This window comes from Rhinopithecus bieti, unplaced genomic scaffold, assembly GCF_001698545.2.
Source record: "Rhinopithecus bieti isolate Rb0 unplaced genomic scaffold, ASM169854v2 scaffold_19603, whole genome shotgun sequence".
Lineage (NCBI taxonomy): Eukaryota > Metazoa > Chordata > Mammalia > Primates > Cercopithecidae > Rhinopithecus > Rhinopithecus bieti.
This window is the reverse complement of record NW_016809484.1, coordinates 701,743-728,825: the sequence shown is the minus strand read 5'-3', so window position 1 is coordinate 728,825 and position 27,083 is coordinate 701,743. Positions and strand designations below refer to the sequence as shown.

The following is a 27,083-nucleotide window of genomic DNA, read 5'->3' as shown; positions in this document are numbered from 1 at the left end:
AATAAATCGCTTAATGAGCAAAGAAGAGTGGTTAGGAGCCCTAATCTGCAGTCAGGCTGCTTGTATCTGAGTTCCCTCTCTGCCACATTCCAGCTGTGTCACCTTGGGGATGTTGTTTAATCTCTCTCTCCCTCAGAAGATAAGCCAATTCATAATAGAAACTTCTTTCTAGTTAAAAATTAACAACTTAAAAAACAAGGTTAATGAGACTCACATAAATTACAAGCAGTTTTATATTTATTTTTTCTTATCAGAGAAAGGATCCATAATGTGCTTGTTCATTTAAAAAAATTAAGACTAGACACACAAACCTAGCATAATGAGTGCACAGGGCACAGACATACACAGACCAGTTTATATTTTAACCAGTTGACATAATGACAGAACAGACAGGAAGAAGCAAAACAGGCCTAGAAACACAGACCAAAGGGCACAACCATGTAAGAAAAGTAGAGCTGAAGAGCAGAGAGGAAAAAATAAATAAATAAAAATAAAAATAAGAAAAGGAGGGAGAGGAATGTATGTGGTGTTGAAAGAGAGTAAGACAAGTAGAAGCAGCAATTATAGATAGTAAAAAGGCACATGTCAACCCTAAAATAGGACTTGAAGAAAAAAGGAAACATAATTTCACTTTTACTTTTATAAGCTAAAATCACCAGTTTTATATGCCGTGCAGGAGCCACTAAAATTTTTCAAAGCCGTATTGCATGGTGATGACAGTCATATGTAATACTTGCTCACCTACTTGGGGTGGGTGCGGGGACCAACACTATGATCTGATAAGAAGTTACCTGCCTAAGATTATCAACACCAAGCTTCAAGAATAACCTACTAAAGAATTAGGCAGAAAAATCTATATGTAAGTTTACCCAATTAAAAACGAGAAAGACTTAACATTTAAAATAAAATAATTTCTGTCCTAAACTGGCAATATCCTTGTATTTTCTTTGACAGGTCTCCCTCATCTCTACAGGTTTAACAACTCTGATTCTTGGAATTGTAATGGCGAGGGCAATTTCATTGGGTCCACACGTGTAAGTTTTGTTGTTATATTTGTTAGTCTTTGGTTTATAGCCTTCACATAGATATTTAGAGGGCATAGATGCAGAAATATAAAGTAACCATGGTATCAGAAACATCATTTATCTTTGGTATTTGACAAAATGAGGTAAAATAATTACAGGTCACTAAACATGCATTTTCCATTTGGACCCTACAAGGCTGGTAGAATTAAACCAGGTTTACTTATTATTTTAATGGCCGAAACAATTAGAATAAGAAATAATTAGAATTAGAATAAGAAAGGAATTTTGAATAGTTGAAAAGAGAAACAAAGTTTCATTAATTTAGACTGAAATAAGAAGAATAAGGGACATAGTGGATGTTTTTATCCATTAAACAAAATGTGAACACTTTGAAAACCACCCTTTATTCTCTTCTGATTATTTTCCTTAATTATTTTGTGTTAAAATACTCCATTTGTGAACTAAAGATAAAACTGATAGTGGTATTTGTTTCTTTTACTGTTATTATTTGGTCAGGTAAAATGTTGACAAATTGGTATTAGTTCCCCCAATTTTAAAAATGTTACTCATTCATGAAATTTAAAAGTGTGTGTATTGTCAATCTAAACTACACTGTGTGTATGCTTTGCTTATACAGTACATTCTCCAGATACGGACTGGGCAGTTTATAGTCACGGTCCCAAGAAAATGCTAGAATGAAACCAGCTTAGATAGGCTTTAAACACTGAATTTGGTTTCCACAATTCACAATAAATATTAGTTGAATAAATAAATAATACATTAAGGAGTTTCCAGGGTATCTTAAATGTTTTCTCTAAGCAAGACAAAGAAAAATTAATTTAAGATGTAATATTTAACACAGTGCAAGGAATACTGGGTTTTTAATGAATGACATCTGTAAGAAAAAACATAAAAGGAAACCTAATGAATAGCCCTAATTGTTAATGCAGTGGCCAAGGTAATTTATGTTTTCTCATTGATTAATTGTTGCTCTGCAAAATTAATTCATTTTCCACTGATAGGTTTCTTAGTTTATCAGGAAAATACCAAAAAAAAAAAAAAAAAAAAAAGGCCTCAGGCTAATTGGGGAAAAGCATGAAATATCTATTAAATATCCTGTCAAAGTGCATTTGATATAGCCTTTTCTTTGAAAAGCAAATGCCTGTTTTAAAGGATTGAAGGAAAGGAGAGAAAGCATAAATATCAGTAATGTTTATATTTTTTTCTTCAAATAATTTAATCCTGATTCACAGTTGTATTGGTCATCTCAGAATAACAACAACAACAAAAAACTTAAACCAAGTAATGTTAAATGACAGAAATGTATTTTCTCAGAGTTCTGAAGGTTGGAAGTCAGAGATCTGGGTGCCAGCATGATAGGATTCTGGTGAGGGCCATCTTCCTGCCTTGTTGAGGGCAGTCTTCCTGCTGTGTTCTCACATGGCAGAGAGAGACAGCAAGATCTCAGGTGTCTCTTCTTATAAGGGCACCAGTCCCGTATTGAGGGCTCTACCCTTCCCTCATGCACTTATCTAACTCTAATTATCTCTCAAAGTCTCCCAAAGGTCTCAACTCCAAATGCCAGCGCAGTGAGAGTTAAGGCTTCAACATGTAAATTTGGAGGGACACAATTCAATTCATAGCATTAGTGTTTTTTTTGTTTTGTTTTCTTTTTACCTTTTTTTAGAGACAGCGTCTCATTCTGTCACCCAGACTGGAGTGCAATGGTGCAATCATAGCTCACTGCAACCTTGAACTCCTGGGTTCAAGCAGTCTTCCTGCCTCACCCTTCTGTGTGGCTGGGACTGCAGGCATGTGCCATCACACTCGGCTAATTTTTTCTTTTTCTTTTTTTTGTAGAGATAGAGTCTCACTATGTTGCCCAGGCCAACCTCAAACTTCTGACCTCAAACAATCCTGCCTCAGCCCCACGAAGTGCTGGGATTAACAGGTGTGAGCCACCATGCCTGGCCTACATTAGTGGTTTTGAAATGCGCCTCTTTCTCTTCAATATGGCCATTTATTCATTCACTTTAGTAAACACTTATTGAGTTTCTATTGTTTCCAGTGATTGTGTTGTGCCCTGAGAGAAAAAGCAGAGAGAGGCCTGAATTAGCACCTGCTGCCAATTATTCACAATCAACAATGGAGAAAGCGCTTATATTAAAACCAAAAAAAAAAAAAAAAAAAAGGAAGAAAAATCCATGACAGTACAAGGTGATAAGTGCAAAGCAGAAGCATGAAAGGGAAGCAGAGACAGTGCCAAAGTAGAAGGTGCTTAATGATCTATCCCCATCAGGGAAGGTTTCATGGAGGAAGAAAAATATGATCTGTGTGTTTTAAAAGATGAATTGCAATTTTTCCAGATACATAGAGGGTGTGAGTCTGTATGCATTACAGACTCAGGGAAAAGTATGTATAAAAGCACAAAAACATATACTTAATTCTACCGATATTTATTTACTGATTCTACTGATATTTATTTACTGTCTGTTACGTTGGTATTGTATTCAGCTCTGGTTCTTTTTTTTTTTTTTTTTTTTGTTTGTTTTTTTTTTCTCTTTTTTTTTTTTTTTTTTTTTTTTTTTTTTTTTTGAGACGGAGTCTCGCTCTGTCGCCCGGGCTGGAGTGCAGTGGCCGGATCTCAGCTCACTGCAAGCTCCACCTCCCGGGTTTACGCCATTCTCCTGCCTCAGCCTCCCGAGTAGCTGGGACTACAGGCGCCCGCCACCTCGCCCGGCTAATTTTTTGTATTTTTTTTTAAGTGGAGACGGGGTTTCACTGTGTTAGCCAGGATGGTCTCGACCTCCTGACCTTGTGATCCGCCCGCCTCGGCCTCCCAAAGTGCTGGGATTACAGGCTTGAGCCACCGCGCCCGGCCCAGCTCTGGTTCTTAAAGCTGAATTCACAGTAACAGAAAGCTAATAAATATATTAAACAGAGTACTATAAATGATAATTTGGGCTAAAAGTTTTAATTGTGTAAGACCAAACTGTTTTAATTGGTACTTTTATTATAAAAGTGTTTACAGGGAAAATCATTGGGTTATAATAAAAGTTCTTATAGGTTTGCTAAACGTAGTATTATGAGGCAATATTGCAGGGGAAATATAGCTAACGTAGGAAGTAAATTAATCCTCAGTTGCACCATGGGAGAACAGTGTAAAGCAATGATTCTCAACACTTGTTTCACATCAGAATCATCTGAGTAACTTTAGAAAATACTGATGCCAGAGCCCCCCACCTGTAGAGATTCTGAAGGAATTAATCTAGGGGGCAGGCAATTGGATTCATTATTTCGCTGTTGGGGATTCTATGAACAAAGATTCTAAAGCCTCTTGGTTTAAAGAGATTAAAATCATGAGTACATATTTTTAACTGATACATTGTTTCTAAAATTAAACCAGATATTTTGTTATTTTAGCTACTGTTTTGTGATTATTTTTCATGATGCATTCTCTGCTTGTTTTTTTCAGTATTTTTTATGTACAAAATATCATGTGAAATACTGTCATGAATACATAGAGAAATAAAATATCTCTGCTTTCAAGGGGCTCGCAGTTTAGTGAAGACAAAGCTATACAAATGACTATCATATAGGCAGTGTACCTTGATATAGAGAAAAAAGAAAGGGCAGTCCACTTCCTGGTGGGGCTCAATGATTTTTATGGCCAAAGAGCTATTTAGTTCTGTTGTCAACAAAATGTGGCCTACATCTGTCTGACCTTCCTCTAGTAGCGATACAATATTTTATATGAGCCTTTGAAATTTAATAACAAGGATTATTTACTTAACTCTTTCAATATTTAGATGTTAAAGAAGTATGTTTTTTAATACTGTGCCACCTTTTATGTCTGTTTGAATACTACTGCAAACAACTTCTGTTCATCCTGATTTACAATCAGGCTAATCAAATCCCAAGTTCAGGAGTTGGCATGGTAGCTAGTCAGGCAGGCTTCTTTCTGAAAATATGACAGCGATGAATGCTTGTAATCCATAAAACATGAGAAATTCAATACTCCATGTGTGGTTTTCTTCATTTTCGGTTCAGATGAATGATCAGAAAACCTGTGTTTTCTTCATAGGTCTTTTAAAGTGGTGTTTGAAAAAGATCTTTAAACCCACCATCAGAAAAGGGGAAGGTCTGTAATGGCTACTGGTATTGACCTTGTTACTATGGAAACACCATTTTAGTGGTTATGTTTTAAAAATAAAACACAATTCAGTTTTCTTTTCCATAAGTCATAGGGCCATAAATTCTGCTTTTTGATATGATTTCAAATATCTCACAGTCCAATGACTTTCAGGTTTTTTGGAAATTATGTTCAGTTTTATTGTATTTTCTAACCTTTTGCTTTCTAAAACTGAGGTGGTGAGGAAATTTAATTGCTTTTCAGAAAGTGTGCTAATATAAAATGCAGTAACAGTTCTCCCATTTTTTTTAGCTAGAATCAGAGGCATTATCACTGCTAAAAAAAAAAAGCCTTCATTTAATGCCTTATTAATATTCAATTCTTTACATTCAGAATGGAAATTATAATATGCAGTCCAAATTTACAACTATTTTCCCCTCATATGACATCTTTCTTTTAGCATTTTAATCGTGTAGTATTCTAAACAAAATTCCAAAAAGCAAGTCCATACCTTAGGCATTTATACATATAAAATGTGTCTTCCACGAAGATCTCAATGCACACTAGTTTCCTTAACCCTTATACATTCAAACCCTGAATTCTGCTGTTTTATGCTACACATAAAGAAGAAGCAGAGGGGTTTAAGAAAAGGATTTTTAAAAATGGGTAAAGACAGAGGAAGGCTACATATTTAAGGAAATAAATGATTCATTCTGACAAATATTAGCCACTGAACTTTTCTTTTAAGGGCACGGGTACGTGTGCAGGTTTGTTATATAGGTAAATTTGTATCATGGAGGTGTGTTGGATTGATTATTTCATCATCTAGGTATTAAGCATAGTATTCATTAGTTATCTTTCCTGATCTTCTTCTTTCTCCCAATTTCCACCCTCTGATAGGTCCCAGTGTGTGTTGTTCCCCTCTCTGTGTTCATGTGTTGTGATCTTTTAGCTCCCACTTATAAGTAAGAATACATGTTCTTTACTTTTCTTTTCCTGCATTAGTTTGCTAAGGATAATGGCTTCCAGCTCAATCCATGTTCCTGCAGAGGACATGATCTTTTTTATGGCTGCATAGTATTCCATGGTGTACATGTACCACATTTTCTTTATCCAGTCTGCCATTGATGGACATTTAGGTTGATTCTATGTCTTTGCTATTGTGACTAGTCCTGCAATGAACATAACACATTTACATGTTTTTATGAGAAAACAATTTATATTCTTTTGGTATATACTCAGTAATGGGATAGATGGGTCAAATGGTAGCTCTGCTTTTCAGATCTTTGAGGAATCACCACACTGTCTTCCACAATGGTTGAACTAATTTTACACTCCCACCAATGGTGTATAGTGTTACTTTTTCTCTGCAATCTTGCCAGCAGCTGTCATTTTTTTGATTTTTCCATTAATAGCCATTCTGACTGGTGTGAGATGATATGTCGTTGTGGTTTTGATTTGCATTTCTCTAATGATCATTGATGCTGAGTTTTTTTCATATGAATGTTGGTCACATGTATGTCTTTTGAAGAGTGTTCATGTCCTTTGCCTACTTTTTAATGGTTTGTTTTTTTCTTGTAAATTTGTTTAACTTCCTTATAAGATGCTATGTATTAGACCTTTGTCAGATGCATAGTTTGCAGAAATTTACTGCTATTCTATAGGTTGTCTGTTCACTTTGCTGATTGTTTCTTTTGCTGTGCAGATGCTCTTTAGGTCAAGTAGATCCTATTTGTCAATTTTTGCTTTTGTTGCAATTTCCTTTGGCATTTTCGTCATGAAATATTTGCCCATTCCTATGTCCGGAATGGTATTGCCTAGGGTGTCTTCCAGGGATTTCATAGTTTTGAGTTTTACATTTAAGTCTTTAATCTATCTTGAGTTAATTTTTGTATATGGTATAAGAAAGGGGTCCAGTTTCCATCCTCTGCATTTGGCTAGCTAGTTATCCCAGTATCATTTATTGAATAAGGAGTCCTTTCACCATTGCTTGTTTCTGTCAGATTTGTCAAAGATCAGATAGTTGTAGATGTGCAACCCTAATTCTGGGCTTTTTATTCTGTTCCATTGATCTATGTGTTTGTTTTTGTATCAGAACCATGCTGTTTTGGTTACTGTAGCCCTTTAGTGTAGTTTGAAGTTGAGTAGCGTGATGCCTCTGGTTTTGTTCTTTTTGCCTAGGATTGCCTTGGCTATTCAGGCTTTTTTTGGTCCCATGTGAATTTTAAAATAGTTTTTTCTAGTTCTGTGAAGAATGTCATTGGCAGTTTAATAGGAATAACATTGAATCTGTAAATTGCCTTGGACAATGTGACCATTTTAATGATATTGATTCTTCCTATCCATAAACATGGAATTTTTTTTCCATTTGTTTGTATCATCTCTGATTTGTGTGTGTGTGTGGCAGTTGTGAATAGGATTGCCTTCCTGATTTGGCACTCTGCTTGACTGTTGTTGGTATATAGGAGTGCTAGTGATTTTTATACATTGATTTTGTATCCTGAGGCTTTGCTGAAGTTGTTTATCGGCTTATCTTTTTTTGGCTGAGACTGTGGGGTTTTCTAGATATAGGATCATGTCATTTGCAAATAAGGATAGTTTGACTTCCTCTCTACCTATTTGCATGCCCTTTATTTCTTTCTCTTGCCTGATTGCTCTGGCCAGGACTTCCAGTACTATGTTGAATAGGAGTGGTGAGACAGGGCATCCTTATCTTATGCTGGTTTTCAAGTGGAATGCTTCCAGCTTTTGCCCATTGAGTATGATGTTGGCTGTGGTTTAGTCACAGATGGTTTTTATTATTTTGAGGTATGTTCCTTCAATTCCTAGTTTATTAAGAGTTTTTAATGTGAAGGGGTGTTGAATTTTATCAAAACTCTTTTGGTGTTTATTGAGATAATCATATCGTTTTTGTCTTTAGTTCTCTTTATGTGATGAATCACATTTACTGATTTGCATATATTGAATCAACCTTGCATCCCAGGGATAAAGCCTACTTGATTGTGGTGGATAAACATTCTGATGTGTTACTGGATTTGGTTTGTCAATATTTTGTTGAGTATTTTTGCATTGATGTTCACCAAAGATATTGGCCTGAAGTTTTTTTTGTTGATGTTGTTTCTCTGCCAGATTTTGGTATCAGGATGATGTTGGTCTCATAGAGTAAATTAGGAAGGAGTCCCTCCTCCTCAGTTTTATGGAACAGCTTCAGCAGGAAGGTACCAACTCTTCTTTGTACATCTGGTGGAATTCAGCTGTGAATGTCTCTAGTCCTGGGCTTATTTTCGTTGGTAGGCTATTTATTATTGATTCAATTTCAGAGCTCATTATTGGTCTCTTCAGGGATTCAATTTCTTCCTGGTTCAGTCTTGGGAGGGTGTATGTATCCAGGAATGTATCCATTTCTTCTAGAGTTTCTAGTTTATGTGCACGGAGGTGTTCATAATATTCTCTGATTGTTATTTTATTTCTGTGGGGTCAGTTGTAATATTCCCCTTGTCGTTTTGAATTGTATTTATTTGGATCTTCTCTCTTTTCGTCTTTATTAGTCTAGCTGGCTGGCTGTCTATTTTTTGAATTTTCAAAAAACCAGCTCCTGGATTCATTGATCTTTTGAATGTTTTTTGTGTCTCAAATCCTTCAGTTCACCTCTGATTTTGGTTATTTCTTGTCTTCTGCTAGCTTTGGGGTTAACTGTCTCGTGGTTCTTTAGTTCTTTTACTTGTAATGTTTGGTTGTTAAATTGAGGTCTAACTTTTTGATGTGGAGCCACCGAATTTTTTGATGATGTATAAATTGTCATCCTTTATGTTGCAAATGTAAACAAGCACAGAACCTTAACTGGTTGAAGCAAAAGAGAATTTACTCCCTTAACTGTAAGTTCAAGATTAGTCCTATTATTAGGATTATTAGTATGCTTGGATTTAAGAGCTCAATTAATGAAATCAGACATCGTCTCTCTTTTACCATCTCTTGCTTGTACTTCCTGTTTTGACTCTAGTTTCTGAAAGCTTTTCTCCCTGACAAGATGGTGGCAGCAATCTCAACCTACATCAATTCCAGTTCAAATCCATAGAAAGAGAAAGAATTTTCTCTTTTAAGGTACCTACAACCTCACTCACAGAATTAGTTCTGATTGGTTCTAACAAAGATATATGAGGATTATAGACCCTATCATCATGGCCTATATTGAGTTGTTTGCCTTTAGGTTACATGCCCACACCTGAATCTAGGGACAGGATGAACCCAACTAAAGCACTTGAAATAAAAATAGGGAAAAGGGTGTCCCAAAGGACAGTGATGCCAGCAGAAGGGGGAGTAGCCATTGCAGGGTGCAAACTACATATGTCCACTTCAGTGATGGGAATTTCAATCAAATGATATGGGTGGAAGCCAGGTTAGAGAAAATTAAGATATAAGTGAGTGATAGGAAAGTGAATTTGGAATATCCTTCCTCCAATTTCCCCCTTCCCTGCCCTTCTCTTCTTCTTTTATGAAGAACATCTATGAATGAAAGTAACATGGTGAAACAGTGGCTTGAGAGAGTAAGAGCTCTAAAAAAGTACCATCTTTATCATGGAATATATTGGACATGTGACATAGACTAAGCCAAAACATAGAACCCAGAGTCCTCCATGAAATGATGAAAGGCTAGATTTTTGGATACAGTTAGGGTGATCTTGGAGAGCAGTTAAAATAATAACTGTCCTTTTGAAACAATAGGATAAGAATATAAGGAGTAAATTGTGAACACATTCTAAAGATCAGTGAAGGGAATTTGAGTATTCATGCCTGATAACCTATATTTTTTCAAAGATGAGATGATTATCAGAGAGTGTGGTAAATAGGAGTAGGTTCACAACATGAATATTCTGGTTGGTTAAATTTCCTATTGGTCTCACCATAGGAAGTGAGAAGGATCTGCACATAGAAATAAAATAATAATGTATTTGTTAAATTATCTTTAGTTATATTCTGTGTGTTTTCTTCTATGTGTATTTTCTGTCTCTCACTATATTGTAAGCACTGTGAAAAGGGAGATTACATTTGCTTTGTTCACACTATATACCCATTACTCAGCAAAGTGCCTAACAAAGAATTAGAATTCAGCCAAGAATTGCTGAATCATCAATTGGATGCATGAATGAATCCATGTGCCTTCTGGTTTTAGTTCATTCAACTTGGGGATTAACTGACAAAAATTTTGAAGTAATCAGACAAGAAAACATTGTCTTGAGACAAATAAAAATTTCATACAAACACTGTCAAAGAAAATTTGCCTAAGGCTACTTTGATGCTAGTAACATTTGCTAACCAATTTGCTAAAACACCATTTGACTCCAGGCTCTGCAGCACTCACTGTTAGAACTATTGGTATGTTTTACCAGGAAGATTGCCTACATGAAAGAATGCATAGAACTATTGCTTTATCTGAGTCTACATAAAAATAGGAAAGATATTTGCAAGATAATATGTGCTCAGGGAGGATTAGTCCAGTCCCTGTGTTAGTGGAACTGGAGGAACAGCCTAGGCTGCTCAATATTAAGTACTTATTTCGCTCACCGTTAGTTATTTTATAAATGGAATCCATCCATAAATGGATGAACCTGTTCTTTGAACCAATAACATTTTATTAAATGTATAACTGATGCCAGTCACTCTTCCAGGTACTGGGACTATAAGATGAAGAAAGCACAGTCCTTGACCTCAATCCCTATAGTTTGTGGAACAAACTTATGAAAGACAATCTCAATATAATAAGTAATAGAATTATGAGTAAGTGCTGTGGAAACAGAGGAAGGACCCTTAGCCCAACCTGTGCAGGAAGGTAATATTTCAGGATAAGAAAATACGTGGCTTTTTGCTTTAAAAAATAAACAGGCATAAGTTGAGTCAAAAAGGGACATGGGGGACGGGAAGTTGGTAGGGACGGGTTAGAAGATACTGTAGGCAGAAATGTGTGTGACCCAGAGATGGGATACATATAACAGCAGATGGAGTTTGAAGTTCTAACACTAGGAAGAACTTGGAGAAGAGGGTTATTTTGCCATTGGCTGGGGGAGCTACCACATAAAAATAAAGGCCCTCATTTGATAATTTTCTCCAAAACTCTGTTTTTCACATTGTTTCTCAAATGCATTTTATCATAGTTTTAACAAGTGTCATATCTCCATATTATCTCTTTTGAAAAACTGCTGAAAGTGGTTCTGTACTTACTCAGTCTTTGTATGCTACAGTAACAAAATACCACAGACTGGGTAATTTATAAAGAATAGAAATTTGTTTGTCACGGTTCTGGAGGCTGGGAAGTCCAAGATCAAGGCACTGGCATTTGGTATCTGGTGAGAGCTTCTCTTTCTGCTCCCAAGATGACACCTTGAACTCTGCTTCCTCTGGAGGGGACAAATGCTACATCCTCCCGTGAAGGAAGGGATGGAAGAACAAAAAGAGGCTGAACTCACTTCCTCAAGCACTTTTATAAGGGTGCTAATCTCATCTATGAGGGCTCTGCCCTAATTGCCCAATTACCTCCTAAAGGCCCCACCTCTTAATATTGTTTCACTGGGGATTAAGTTTCAACCTTAATTTTAGAGGGGATGCAAACATTCAAACCATAGCACCCACTGATCCTGACTTCCCTATCACCACAAGCTATACAGCTTCTGTATTTAGAAAGTAACTAGGGTTTTGGTGATTCTGAGCTGAAAGCTGTACCAGTGCATAAAAGGAAATGAGCCTAGAGAGTTTGGCAGAGACCAAGATGAAGGAAAGCTTTACATGTGGTGGTGAGAAACTTGGATTTATTCTTTAGTTAATGGGGCATTGAAAGTTCTTATACAGGTGAGTAACTAGATCGAGTCTCAATTTTAATTGGACTTCTCTTGCAGTGGAGGCGAGGACAGATGGGAATATAAAGACCTGGAAGGAGACTATCTATAGCAAGCCAAGCATCCAGGCAAAAAGATTCCATTTGCCAGTGGAAATGATATAAGGATAAGACTGGTAATGAAGAAGAGGGGAAGCTCAAGTAATTTTAAACTGGTAAAATCAGGAGAACTTAGTGACTGATTGAATGAAGGCACTAAGGGTATAGGAGTTACCTAGGGTGATGCCAAAGTTTCCAGCTTGGAGAATTATATGGGTAGATGGCCCAGAACTCACTGCCAAAGGAGGAAAATAGAAGAGTCTGCCAGCAAACTAACACTTATTAAGTGTCTACTGGGTAAGTCACTCTTCTAGGTACTGGGGCTATTAAGACCAATATATCACACTCCTTTTCTGAAGACCTCTTACAGCTTATTAGAATGTGTGGTGGGGCAAAGGTTACATAAAAGATAACCTCAGTGGACTACTTAATAGAATTATGAATATGCTGCTAGAGAGACATACAGGGGTCTACCTTTTTTAATGTGATTTACCAGGATATGAAGGAAAGATGATCTGGAAAAAATATATAGTATATTTTAAATATATTCTCATTTTGTGGAATCCTTGTGGGAAGAGGAGTAGAAGTCACCCAACCTTTTGGAAATGCAAGTCTGGATTTTGGAGAGGATATGTGGACAAAACTGTACAGGGACTGCATATAAGGTGAAGAGAGGCACAATCCAAGTAGAACCCCAATGACAGAGAATTATGTGGACATCACATCTGAAATTACATTTATTTTTAATTTAAATTCACATGATATTTTAATTCTGTTTTGTGAAAAAGCACAACAAAGAACCAAAGCAACACCCATAATTCTCACAAGTTTTCATTATATTAAAAAAGTGAAATCCTGCCCCCTCCCACCTATACTCTGCCCTTTTAATCCAAACCCACAGAGGTAAACACAGTTAACACCAATTTTTAAGTGTTAACAGAGGAATTAGAGACCACCCAGTAGGTGACACAATAAGAATTAAAAGAGACTGGTGTCCCAAATGGCAAAAATGAAGTATTTGTGATGTTTATGGTGCCAAGCTGTGCTAGCTTTTTATGCGATTCATATTTTAAAAATTTATATTTCAGTAAAAAAAGCATAAAGTTTTATGTAAATTTTAACTAGAAATCAGTTTTTTAACAAATTTATTTTTAAGGTTTAATGAAAATTTGTTCCATTGTCTTTTTTAATTAGAAATGATTTGCTTCAAGGTTTTCTTACAGGATGTACAGAACTAATTAGAATATATACTTTTTAAATAATTTCAACTTTTATTTTATATTCAGGGGGTACATGTGTAGGTTGGTTACATGGGTTTATTGGATGACACTGAGGTTTGGAGTACAAGCGATCCAGTCACCTGTACAAATGATCCCGTCATTACTGTGGTAGTGAGCACATTACCCAATGGGTAGTTTTTCAACCTTTGCCCCTCCTTCTTTCCCCTCTTTAGTAGTCTGTGTTCCCAGTTCCAGTGTCTGTTGTTCCTATCTTTATATCCACATGTACCCAATGTTTAGCTCCTACTTATAAGTGAGAACATGTGGCATTTGCTTTTCTGTTCTTGTGTTAATTTGCTTAGGATAATGGCCTCCAGCTGCACCTATGTTGCTGCAAAGGACATGATTTCATTCTTTTTTATGGCTGCATAGGATTCCATGGTGTATATGTACCATATTTTCTTTATGTAATCCAATGTTGATGGGCACCTGGATTGATTTTACATCTTGGCTATTACAAGTACTGCTGTGGTGAACATACAAGTACATGCAACTGTTTTGTAGAGTGATTTATTTTCCTCTGGGTATGTATCCAGTAATGGAACTCCTTGGCTGAATGGTAGTTCTGTTTTAATTTATTTGAAATATCTCCAAACTGCTTTCCACCATGGCTGAACTAATTCACATTCCCACCAATAGTGTATAAGTGTTCCCTTTTCTCCACAGCCCCACTAACGTTTGTTATTTTTTATTTTTCAAGACAGGGTCTTGCTCTGTCATCCAGGCTGTAGTGCGGTGGTGCAATCATGGCTCACTGCAACTTTGACCTTCTAGGCTCAAGCAATCCTCCTACCTCAGCCCCCTAAGTAGCTGGGACTATAGGTGTGTGCCACCACGCATGGCTAATTTTTTTATTTTTGTAGAGATGGGGTCCCAGTTACATTGCCCAGGCGGGAAGCATCTGTTTTTTTGTTTGTTTGTTTGTTTTTACTTTTTAATTATAGCTATTTCTACTAGTGTGCGATGTTATCTCATTGTGGTTTTGATTTGCATTTCTCGGATAATTAGTGATGTTGAGCATTTCTTCATATGTTCATCGGCTGTTTGTATGTCTTCTTTTGAGAAATGTCTGTTCATGTCCTTTTCCCACCTTTTAATGGAGTTATTTGGTTTTTGCTTGTCGAATTAAGTTCCTTACGGATTCTGGATATTGGAACTTTGTCATATACATAGTTTGTAAATATCTTCTCTCATTCTGTAGGTTGTCTGTTTATTCTGTTGATAGTATCTTTTGCTGTGCAGAAGCTTTTTAGTTTAATTAGGTCCCACTTGTCAGTCTTTGTTTATGTTGTGATTGCTTTTGAGGACTTAGCCATAAATTCTTTGCCAAGGCCAATGTCGGGAAGGGTATTTCCTAGGTTTTCTTTAGGATTTTTATAGTTTGAGTTCTTACATTTAAATATTTAATCCATCTCAAGTTAATTTTTGTGTATGGAAAAAGGTAGGGGTCCAGTTTCATTCTTCTGCATGTGGTTAGCCAGTTATCTCAGCACCACCTATTGGATAGGGAATCCTCTCCCCATTGCTTATTTTTGCCGACTTTGTCAAAGACCAGATGGTTGTAGGTGTGTGGCTTTATTTCTGGATTCTCTATTCTGTTCCACTGGTCTATGTGTCTGTATACTAGTACGACGCTTCTTTGGTTACTGTAGCCTCATAGTATAGTTTGAAGTCAGATAATGTGATGCCTCTGGCTTTGTTCTTTTTACTCAGGGTTGTTTTAGCTAATGGGGCTTTTCTCATTCCATATGAATTTCAGAATATTTTTTTTCTAAATTTGAAAAATGATGTTGGACAGGAATAGTGTTGAATCTGTAGATTGTTTTGGGTAGTATAGTCATTTTAATGATATTGATTCTTCCAATCCAAAAGCATAGACTGGTTATCCCATTTGTGTGTGTGTGTGTGTGTGTGTGTATGTGTGTGTGTGTTTAAATGAATCAGTTTTAATATTCAGAGTGATTCCTAAGAAGAATTTTCCTGAGCAGCTTTATATATTAACGTAAACCATGGTTGTCTATAGAACAGAATCAGAATATAAGTGAGCTGAGAATGAGGAAGTGACAAGAGCTTTCACTGGATGCAGGAGCTGGCGGAAGTGGTCAGATTTGCTTGTCATTAATAGCTTGTGGTGTGACAGGCAACATGGAGCCTTTGTTTTGTGTCATCCAAAGCACTTAACTCCCAGATGTGTCTGGCTAAAAAGGCTAATACATGAGGCCCTTACAACAAAAATGCAGGCTCTGCTGGAATTGTATATTTGAAAGCGCCTCTGTTTAACTGAAAGAGGTTGGGCAGGTAGCATAGAGAGGCATGATGTTTTTTGATTCTCCTGATCCAGAGGTTGTAAGTTCTGAGGCTCTTTTTTATCAGTCTGCAGAGACTGGAGCTCCCTTTGATAGGACTTGCTTCCTAATACATTGCCTTATTGTTATTCACCTGTTCAAAATCAGGCTAAAATTTCAGAATGCAAGAATCCGAACTGAGACAATATTGCAAAATGAATTTAACTCCCCAAAGCTCTCCATCTCCTACCGCAAGCCCCATAAACACAAACGGTTTATTAAAAATATATAATGAAGCATTCGTTTAGATTTTCCAGGGTAAGGGAAGCAATTAATTTTAAAAGTGTTTGCTGTTCTAAGGCTACAAACTGCTATAAGCCAGTTCCTATTTTTGTTAGTACTAAAATATTTTGAAACACTTGAATCATTGCTGTTAAAATGATCTAAATTTTACAGTAACCTTCATTATTTGCCTAGATCTTTTTAAAGCTTTCTAAGGTATTATAAGGAATTCTGCTTCTTCTCAATGTTGTTTTTATTTGCATTTATTCAATGTATTTATTTTTCTCAAAAGAATACATTCACAGGCCAGGCAAGGGATCACACCTGTAATCTCAGCACTGTGGGAGGCCAAAGCAGAAGGATCCCTCAGACCAATGGTTCAAGACCAGCCTGGACAACATAGCAAGACCCCCACCTCTGCAAAACAAAAATAAAAAATTAAAATTAAAAATATAGCCAAGTGTGGTGACGTGCACCTCTAGTCCTAGCTTACTTGGGAGGCAGAGGCTGGCAGATCTCTTGAGGCTAGGAGTTTGAGGCTGCAGTGAGCTATGATCACACCACTGCTCTCCAGCCTGGGGTTACAGTAAGATCCTGTCTCACAAATAAAGTAAAAGAAAAGAAAAGAAAATGTATTAAACTGATTTTATAAAGTCAAAGATTACAAATGACTTTTAATGAAATAGAGTAGCCTCCTACCAAAACCTGTTTTATTTCAACCCTTTAAGCCTTATCTCTTGGCATTCACATCTCTATTTCTAAGTAATGTGATTCTAAGTGCCTTTTTTGGTGTCTCACTATTATCTTCTCTTACAGTAGATGAAGATTTAGCTCTCTCAAGCTATCCTTCCTCTTCTTACATACATGGAAAATACCACAACTTTTAAAATAAAGTTTATGTTTCTCTTCTTGTACACTTTTCCCTTTGTTTTCTCTACAAATACCACTTGATTTCAGTTTTGTGTTTATCTGGATATTCAGTTTAGCTTTTAAATTTGGTCATTTTTGTTACTTCTTTTCCAGATGCTGAAACATATAATCTATTAATTTTATTATTTTTCCTGAAAATCTCCATCCCAGAGCCTTCTGTTCTGCCCTCCATTCTAGGCAGATTGCTTTCTCACTTTGCTCCCCCACGATCCTCCTAGGACTTCCTTTTACCTCCTTTTTGTGTTGTATACCCTCTATCCATGATCCCAGCTCTTCCATTTTCTTTCCTTTCTCCTTTTGTTGGAGCATTCTCGGTCGCTTTCTGGTATCTCTGAGTCCTGCACATACAGGGGTTTTGTAAAGTGAATCACGTCTTTCTCATCATGAGCTCCCTCTACACGGCTGCAACATCTTCACTACAGAAGTATCCAGTTTCCTTTCCACAGAGTGTCTTCTCCTTGGATGTCTCTTCTTCCACTATCCTTTCCCTCATGAATTTATTCCTCTTTTAAATTTCTTTAGTAGCATTTTAGTGGGGTCTCAGAAAAGAGAAAAGATAAACTTATGTGGCCCATCTACACATGTTTAATTGGGTGTCCAAGTTTAACTTTTGATTATTAATTTGCATGGGGGTTTAATTAAAATTCAAACATTTTATTTAAAATATATTTTCTGCCTTAGGGAAGTTCCATCCTTCTCTTCCTTCCTTCCTTCCTTCCTTCCTCCCTTCCTTCCTTCCTTCCTTTCTTTTTAGACGGAGTCTAACTCTGTCACCCAGTCTGGAGTGGAGTGTAGTGGGGCACAGTCTCTGCTCATTGCAACCTCCACCTCCCAGGTTCAAGCTATTTTCCTGCCTCAGTCTCCTGAGTAGCTGGGATTACAGGTACACACCACCACGCCCAGCTAATTTTTGTATTTCTAGTAGAGACAGGATTTCACCATGTTGGTCAGGCGGATCTCAAACTCCTGACCTTGTGACCCACCTCCCTCGGTCTCCCAAAGTGCTGGGATTACAGATGTGAGCCACCACACCTGGCCTCAGAAAGTTATTTCATTTGGGCAGGGGGCATATGCTAGGCTGTAAATAGGATACCTTGCAAGGTTATATCTTGGAACATATACCCTATAGGTAAGAGGGGAGTACTGTGTATACACTGTATACTATTTCTTGATCACAGCCCTCTGTATTCACAGCTTCTGCATGTGCAGACACAACCAACTGTGGACAAAATATTGGAAAAAAAATAAAAATAACAATATGACAATAACAATGATACAAATTTTAAAATAAAGTATGACAACTATTTGCATAGAATTTACACTGTATTGGATATTGTAAGCAATCTAGAGATAATTTAAATTATATGGAAGGATGTGCTTAGGTTATATGCAAGTATTAAACCATTTTATATCAGGGACTTGAGCATCCGTGGCTTTTGATATCCATTGGAGGGTCCTGGAAACAATCCCTCCCCTGTACCAAGGGACAACTGTATATGCATGACCAATGTCATCTTCCAGCTTTTAGCTTACCTGTATATTTTTAAATGTGTATATAAATAATTTTATCATATGGATGTTTTATATTTACCTTCCATTGGTTTTATTATCTTTAACTTTATTATAATTTTTAATATTATAGGTTTTTTTGAGTTTTGAATTTCTTTTCCTCCTTCAATATTTTATTTATTTTATTTTATTTATTTTGAGGCAGGGTCTTACTCTATTGACCAAGCTAGACTGCAGTGGGGTGATCATGGCTCACTGCAGCCTCAACCTTCTGAGCTCAAGTGATTCTCCCATCATAGCTTCTCAAGTAGTTGGGTGTATAGGCACACACCATCATGCCTGGCTAATGTTTCTATTTTTTGTAGAGCCTGGATCTCCCTGTGTTGCCCAGGCCGGTCTTGAACTCAAAGCAATCCTTCTGCCTCGGCCTCCCAAAGTGCAGGGATTTCAGGCGTGAGCCATCATGCCCAGCCTCAATATTGTATTTTATTCTTTGATTTCTTTTTTTCTGTATTTTATTATATTTGAATTTAAAAATTAATTTGGGGTAAATTGATGTTTATATGATATTGAGTCTTCCCATTTGTATGTATGGATATGGTATATTTCTCCATTTATTTGTGTCTTTAAATAAAAGTTTAACGTGACATTAACATCATGCACATCTTTTAAAGTATTTAGTGTTTTTGTTGTCAATGACACTTAAAACAACATTTTATTTGGTTGTTGTTAGTGTACATCAACCCACCTGATGTTTTGTGTGTATTGAACTTGTATCCAGTAACCTTGCTGAATATGCTTATTTTCCATATGCATAATTATATTGTGTACAAATAATTTACACAATCTTTTTAATGATTACACATCACTTATTTTATTGAATTAGCTAGGAATATCAATAATATATTCTGAATGCAGTGATATTGAACATCCTATCTGATTTCATCCCTTAAGTAGAATATTTCTAACTTTTCACTTTTAAGTGTGTCATTTGCTGTAGGATTTGGTGGACATTCCTTATCCAGTAAAGGAAGTTCTATTTTATTATTAGTTTGCTCAGCATGTTTTTCAAAATAAATACTGAGTTGTATGCTTTTCTATATATTTTGAAATGGTCATAAGCTTCTTTCCTTCATTAATCTGTTAATGTGGTAAATTACACTAATATCAATATAACAGCTATTAATAAATATTGATTATAATAATATTTTGTTATTAAACTCCCCTTGCATTTATTGAAAAAAAAATTCATAGTCATAATTCCTTATCTTATAAATTGCTTGATGGCATTTGAAAACATTTTATTTCATATTTCAACATTTACATTTTAAAGTCAAAAGGTCTATAACTTTATGTTTTCATCCAGGTTGAGTTTCAGAGTTTCAGCAATCTCATAAAATATACCCAAGAACTTTCTTCTCTCTCTCTCTCTCTCTTTTTTTTTTTTTCCTGTACAACTGGTTGTATCTGGAACTCAATCGTAGGCTATTTTATAAATCACTGGAAAGCCATACCCAATATCTGTTTCCTTCTCTTTCCCTAGATTTAGACATATGCATTTTCCTATCTGTAACATCTTTTTTGGCACTTTCCATCTTATAAAACCATCATCATTATGATGAACAGAGAAAATCCAAAATTATCTCTAGGTATTGTTTCACACTCTGGGAATATACCCAAGGAACCATATGGACCTAGGGAAAAAATTTAAATGGAAGAGAAAAAATGAAAACTAAACTTCTACATTTTATTACTAATATAAGATTTAAAAAGTAGGACACCACCACAATCTGTACTGGGGTTGGGGAGTAAGAGGGAATATTTTCCAAGTGCAAAAACCATAAGAGGGAAAGCATACCATTTAAAACATATTGTAAAGTTAGAGAATCCTTAAGTTTCTACAACTGTTAGAGCTGCCTGATCTAAATCATTTTCTAAGGATCATGTACAAAATATGTATTTTTTTCACATTAACGTTGGAATTTAACAGGTTATGCTGCTTTTAATGTCAACTGCATTTAGAGTAGTGGAGGCAGCAGGTGGCAGTAGCTCCCACTCCCAAAACTGGGAATTGGAGCAAGTCTTATAACAATCCGTGGCCTACCCTTACAGGCCAGCCTTTCTGTAAAGTTTCTTTGTGTCTGTAACTGCTTGTTTCATATATGGGAAAAAAGATAACATAATGCATAAATCCCACAAAGTGTGGACAACAAACAAGATTTTTTTGTGTTTACCTTCTTTACATAGAGAATGAATAAACTTATGAAATAGATGGGTCTTCATCTTTAGAATGAATTCCTGTTTTTTATTGAAAACACCCAGTGCCTTTTCATGCTTCCTAGGAATCTCCCTGTTCCATTCTTCATGCATTGTTCTGAGTCTCACTCAAGCCTTCCCTTCCCAAGGAAGTTGACCATACTTTTAGACTTTTTGTTACCTTTATTAATAATGCTGGATAATAATATTAATACTAATGACTGTTTATTGAACACATGCTATGTGATAAACTCTCTTCCAGAAGTTTTACATATTTTATCTCATTTAATCTACACAGTGACTTAATGAGTTAGATACTACAATTATCCTCAATTTATAGATGTTGAAATTGAAGCACAGAGAAGTCATGTAACTTGCCTAAAATCACACAGCTAATAAGTGGAAAGAGGCCAGAAGAACAATGCTGTTCATCATTACTCAGGGTGTGTTAGCCAGGTACACCGATCACTGCCAATATCAAATATTTTAATTCCACTAGGATGTAGCCTGTTTCAAGCTGTTTAAAGTGCATATATTTCCAAAATACCCTTGAGAAATACATCTACAGGTGGGAATTTTAGGCCACTGTCAGATGGTACAGCCCGGAAAAAATATGGCAGTGAATAAACCAAGAAGGTAAATCTCAGCTTCTTCACTCATTATTTGTGGAAGCTTGGCAAATTATATCACCATCCAGAGCTTGATTTTCTTCATGTGTTAAATGGTGATAATAATTCTTAAGTGTTATTGTGAAAATTAAATGAGATAACACAGTAGAGTTGCTAGAAGATAGTACATCCTCAATTAGTATTAGTTCATGTTTACCTCCCTCAATAAATTTTAGTGCCAACAAAATTTTTCTTGGATAGGTTAAGCCTGAAAAAAATAAGGGCGGAATGAACAGCAGTAACTGGACATTATTAATTTTTGTATCTCCCTCAAAAAGTAGCTTAACTGGTGGGTGTATAATCAGTGCTTTCTGTTAAATTGATGAGCAAATAAACAAATTCACAAAATTACAGAGTCTGGATATTTTACATATGTAAAAATAGAATCTGTCCAAGTATTTGACATACATTTTAGAGGACTGGGGTTAAGAGATAACACTCATGCTCCTGGGAAATTTATTCATGGCTACATAAGATTAATGGGAACCCCTTATTAATTTCTGGCTTAAAGACACTCAGTTTATATTTGTGATACTATTTCTCGTTATCTGATATACTTATGCTTGAATTTATTTAATAATTTATCAAGTTAACTGATTTTCCTTCTAGACCAAAAACAGAAGATGCTTGGGTATTTGCAAAGCCCAATGCCATTCAAGCGGTCGGGGTTATGTCTTTTGGTGAGTATTTGGTTTCAAAGGCCATTTCTCAATGTGGAGTTCTCTGTTCCATGAAAAAAGTGCTGTGTTTCATATTTATGTCTGGATAGCAGATGTCCTAAGTTTTAGACTTCCTATTAGCAGCATATGATCTAGTTTGTGCCAATATAAAATTAGGCTCAAACTTTTCTCACTCATCACTGAAATTTGCTTCAATTTGAAGAAATCTATTTCTCATGCAGAAAACTCATTACAGTCATCTTGTTTCTTAACTTGGAAGACTAGCAAGTGTTATGGACTTCTTCAAACCCTTTATTATGTCCCAAATGGCAAAGGAAGCCACAGAATGAGAATGATGGTATTTAGAGTTTCCTTAAGATGGGAAGGGTCATTAGGAAAAGGAAAATGGGAGAGAAGGTTGGACTGGCCTGGTTTATATCCAGAGTGACGTGAAAAGACCATATAAGCCTGATGTGAATGGTCTGATTTCTAGAACTATTAGAAAAATTATTTGCTGACATATTAATAAATTTGTATATTTAAACTGCAGTTCATTGGCATCTAAAGTAGTACATGTCTCTGAATTTCAGAACTAAAAAAGAAAACCCTGATGCTTGCTTTAATAATGCCTTTTTTTTTTTTTTTTTATTGCAGCATTTATTTGCCACCATAACTCCTTCTTAGTTTACAGTTCTTTAGAAGAACCCACAGTAGCTAAGTGGTCCCGCCTTATCCATATGTCCATCGTGATTTCTGTATTTATCTGTATATTCTTTGCTACATGTGGATACTTGACATTTACTGGCTTCACCCAAGGTAAAGTGAGAGATTCAGTTATAGTGTTGATGTGCGTTGGTACCTGTATACCCAATGTTCTACTCCTTATTGTACAGGTATGCCCAGTGTTCTATTTTCAAGATTACTCTCTTCCACCCATTCTCTCTATCCTCCTGCCCCCTGCTGTCTATTTCCAAATTTTTACCTTTTTAAACTGCTCAATTTAGTTCTATAGCCCATACTCTCTCCTTCTACACACTGTCACTTCCCAGGACATGACTTTTGGCTGTCCTCCACTGCAGCTTCATTTTCAAAGGTAGCAGTGGCCTCCCAATCTTCAAACAACCTCGATTTGGATTCTCCTGAATCTCTCTGAATCACTTACCAAAACTGAACTTCCTTTCTTTGCTCAAATTTTCCTCCCTTAGAGGAAAAAGTATTACTATATTATCATTGTTATTCTTTCTCTCTGTTAATTTTTTTCTTTCTTTTCTTTTTCTGTACCCTCTCTAATCTCCCACTCCACTCCATCCCACACCACACAGATAAAGGTCTCAAGCATATTGTTTGCTCTTCTCTCAAACAATTTTCCAGATATTTTCATTGTTTTGACTCTAACCCAGACCTTTCTTTTTGTCTCCAACCTGCTGCCTGTAGGACATTTCTACTCAGTTGTTCTGTAATTGTTTTAATCACAAAACATTATGTTTCCCCTAAAACCAGAACTTTTCTTCCTCCCTCCAAAGATATTTCTCTTTTTTTGCATTCACCCAGGCCCAACAACTGAGCAGTCCTCTCTTCTACTTCTCTTGACCCTTACATTCAATCATCAATGTAGTATAATATTCAGGACAGTCCAGCAATAGGCTGCGATTCACATATTTCACAGCTCTTGCAGGTCTATTATCTCATTGACCTTCAAATAACCCTTTGAAGGGAAGTGGAATAACTAGTTCTACCCCCTGATTAAAACACAAAGAGATGAAGTAACTCGCTCATGCTGGCTGGTGACAAACCAGAAAACAAGTCTTCTGACTCTCAGATTCAGTTTTCTTTCCATCCTCTTTCTGCCTCCCCTATTTTGGTCAACCATGACCCTCTGAAAGTTGTCCCTTTGCCTCTAGCTCCCATTAGCTTAGTTTTCTGAAAACTTGGGTGCTCTTGGGAGGATGGCTGCCTTATTCTGAACAGAGGTTATAGATCACTATGATTTTAGGCAAATATTTCTCAGGAAATGAAGGAAGATGACTTCAAAAAATAATGATTAACAAAATTCAAATGCAGTCAAAAATATAATACATGCATGTGCCACTAGAGTGCAGTAACAAAGTGACCTTGAAAGTTCTGATAAGAATTGTGTTCCAAAGCATTGCCATGTATCACTATTGCTACATAGTTTGCCAATGCAAATGGCCTGTGGGCTCTGGTCCGTACAGCACCTTTGTTTTTAAATGCCTTTTCTGTAAGACATAAACCTTTTTTGTTAGTTATATCTTCCTGGAGCTTTTATCAGTGGTAATTGCTCAGATATAATTACATCTTTATAAAACAAAGCTGACAGATGTTTGATGTCATTTTCCCCCTAGATGTAATTGTTTAAAATATAGTTAGATTCAGGCTGCAATAAGCTGACATTGTTCCTCCAGGCCACCTCTCCTTGGGTAAATCTAGTCTAATTTGTGTATACTGCATTCTTCTTTTCTAACCTCTTTCAGTAGATAAATTTCAGCTTGTGAGGCAGTGGGAACTCAAGATTCTCCCTGACATTTCTATTGGAAAGATGGTAGGGCTCATTTTTTTTAGTGGAGGTTAGTGAACGGGGAACTTCAGTCTTTTTTTCTTAGAGTGCTGGAATCTTTTCAGTCAACCTTGAAGCAGGTTTCTGCCACCTTTGTGTTTTAATCCCCTCCTGCCCAAAAGGGATGTTTTAAAGTAATGTAGATTTGTTCTAGTTGATGGGGGGAGGGGAGAGAGCCACTTCAAGTAAATCTTGGGAAGAGACAAACTATTTAGGATATTCAGCTTTGTAATGAAAAAAAAAAAAACAGTTCCGAGGTATAGTTTTCTTCTTTTTAAATGGTGTAGTATTGAGTGACTTTGACCTAATTTTCAATTAAGTTTAATTTTAAAAAGGGAACCACAATTTTAACATCTAAGCGTGTTATATTCAGAAAATAAGCAAGCCTAAATACTCTGTTTTGGCATTAGTCATTGTTTTATTTTTATTTATTTTTTATTTCTTCCATGGACTACTGTACAGTTGTAGGTAATTGTTTTTTGATGACATGACGTCTGTGCCCTAGTTAGATCCCTGTATTTCTTCATAGGCAGCTGAGAAATATAGTCTCTAAATAAGAATTGTTTCAAGGTCTATTTAGTCCATCATCTAGTCTGGAACTTATTAAATTTAATGTTCTTTCTGGGACATAGCCATATTTTCACAGTTTTGAATCACTGCATTTACACTTGGGCTCATGAGATGCCATGAAAGGCAACATATGTTTGGAATTTCTTGCTGTGGCCCCAAGGTTGCAATGAAACCCTATAGCATGATACACAGGAAATTCAGCTCCCCAGATGTACTGGTCTACTCTTCCTTTCAGGATTGTTCTTGATCTAAGAATAGCATTTCAAAAGGAAATTTGTTTATTTTAACAGACATTTTTAAAAAATAATGAAGTCACTTACTCACCAGAAACAAAGACCAGAAACCAGTTTACAAAGCCAGTGCCCAAGAATTTAGGGAGTTGATTCTGATGTAAGAAGACAATGGATAAAGTATTTTTCAGAAGTCAGTACAAATTTGCAGCAAATCTACCAAAAACAAATAATAAGAGAAAACTATCAGTGATGGATTTACCTTCACATGGAGCATGTACTGGTTTAAATCAGTGAAAAACTACATTGTTATTGAATTCGAAAACTTATATTTAGACCTGGTCATCTATTCTCTTAATTAAATGGAATGAAGTTTATGGAGATTCACTTACAAGTCATGTGTTGCTTAATGACAGGGAAACATTCTGAGAAATGCATTGTTAGGTGATTTCCTCATCATGCAAACATCATACAGTATATTTACACAAACCTAGATGGTAGCACCTATTACACATCTAGGCTATATGGTATAGCTTATTGCTCCTAGGTTATAAACTTGTACAGCATGTTTCTGTACTGAATTATGTAGGCAACTGTAACAGAATGGAAAGTATTTATGTATCTAAACATGGAAAAAATACAGTAAACATACAGCATTGTAATCATATATGTGGGCCATTAGGTGATGCATGACTGTAATATCTAATATTTCATTTATTAAATAGTTATCTCAAACATTTAGTATCTAGTAAATGAACTTATTTTATATTATTATCTAGGAGACTTATTTGAAAATTACTGCAGAAATGATGACCTGGTAACATTTGGAAGATTTTGTTATGGAGTCACTGTCATTTTGACATACCCTATGGAATGCTTTGTGACGAGAGAGGTAAGCACGGTTCCTTCCCAACGCTTTACCCAGGTGATCTCTCTGCCACATTTAATTTAGGAAGATTTATAAATAATACAGTTTGGCAAATTCCCAAGGGCATGACAAATGGTGTAATTCATAAAATTTTCTTTTTTGACTATAAAATGTAGTCATTTATGTAGTTTAAAGATGAATTTATATTCAGATGTTTACAAGACAATTTTTCAAAAGTTGGGTTTGAAAATTAGGTTTGGTGGAGTTGGCTTATATTACCATGAGCACAAATATTTATACAACTGCATTCCAAAGTGACTGCCAACCTTTAGCAACAGCCAAACTAAACTTGTTGCTTTTAAGGCATTCTTACAAAGAAATTAAGTACCAATATTTAAAACATGTTTTACAAAACTGTCTTTTGATTAGATGTTTTATCAGTCAACATGTATTAAAGGCACTGTAGAATCTACAGATTCTAACTGGTTTTGTTATTTTTTAAAAACTAAAATATATTCCCTGGAGAACCAAAGTTCAACTGAAACTTTTAGTTTTATAGATATATTTTATTTATGTATTTATACATGTAGATGTATATATTTACAACTATACATAACATAAAATAATAATATAAATATATAGGATATTATTTACATATACATATATTGTCAAAGTCATCTCTAAATTGTGTTATATATTCCACTTGGATTTGTAGAGAAATATTTTCTGAAAGAGAATTCATTATTTGGTGTAAATTAGATAAAATGGCCATCAGGAATCCCTTATGCTGTCAGCTGAAAATCCACTCTACCAGTGAGCAGTAAAACGTGATCTGGCTTCACAGTGGGTCTTTCAGGGACCACACTGAAAAGGGCTCAGATTTAGGATC

The 27,083-nt window shown here is 35.9% G+C and overlaps 1 protein-coding gene across 1 annotated transcript in view; it reads left to right on the top strand.

Annotated features, from left to right (window-relative positions):
• SLC38A11 (solute carrier family 38 member 11) overlaps positions 1-27,083 on the top strand; it is a 58,209-nt gene that overhangs the window by 17,415 nt on the left and 13,711 nt on the right. The window contains 4 exon segments of the mRNA XM_017889527.1: positions 955-1,034; positions 21,902-21,972; positions 22,606-22,767; positions 26,106-26,218. Of these exon segments, the coding sequence (XP_017745016.1) occupies positions 955-1,034; positions 21,902-21,972; positions 22,606-22,767; positions 26,106-26,218 (426 nt within the window).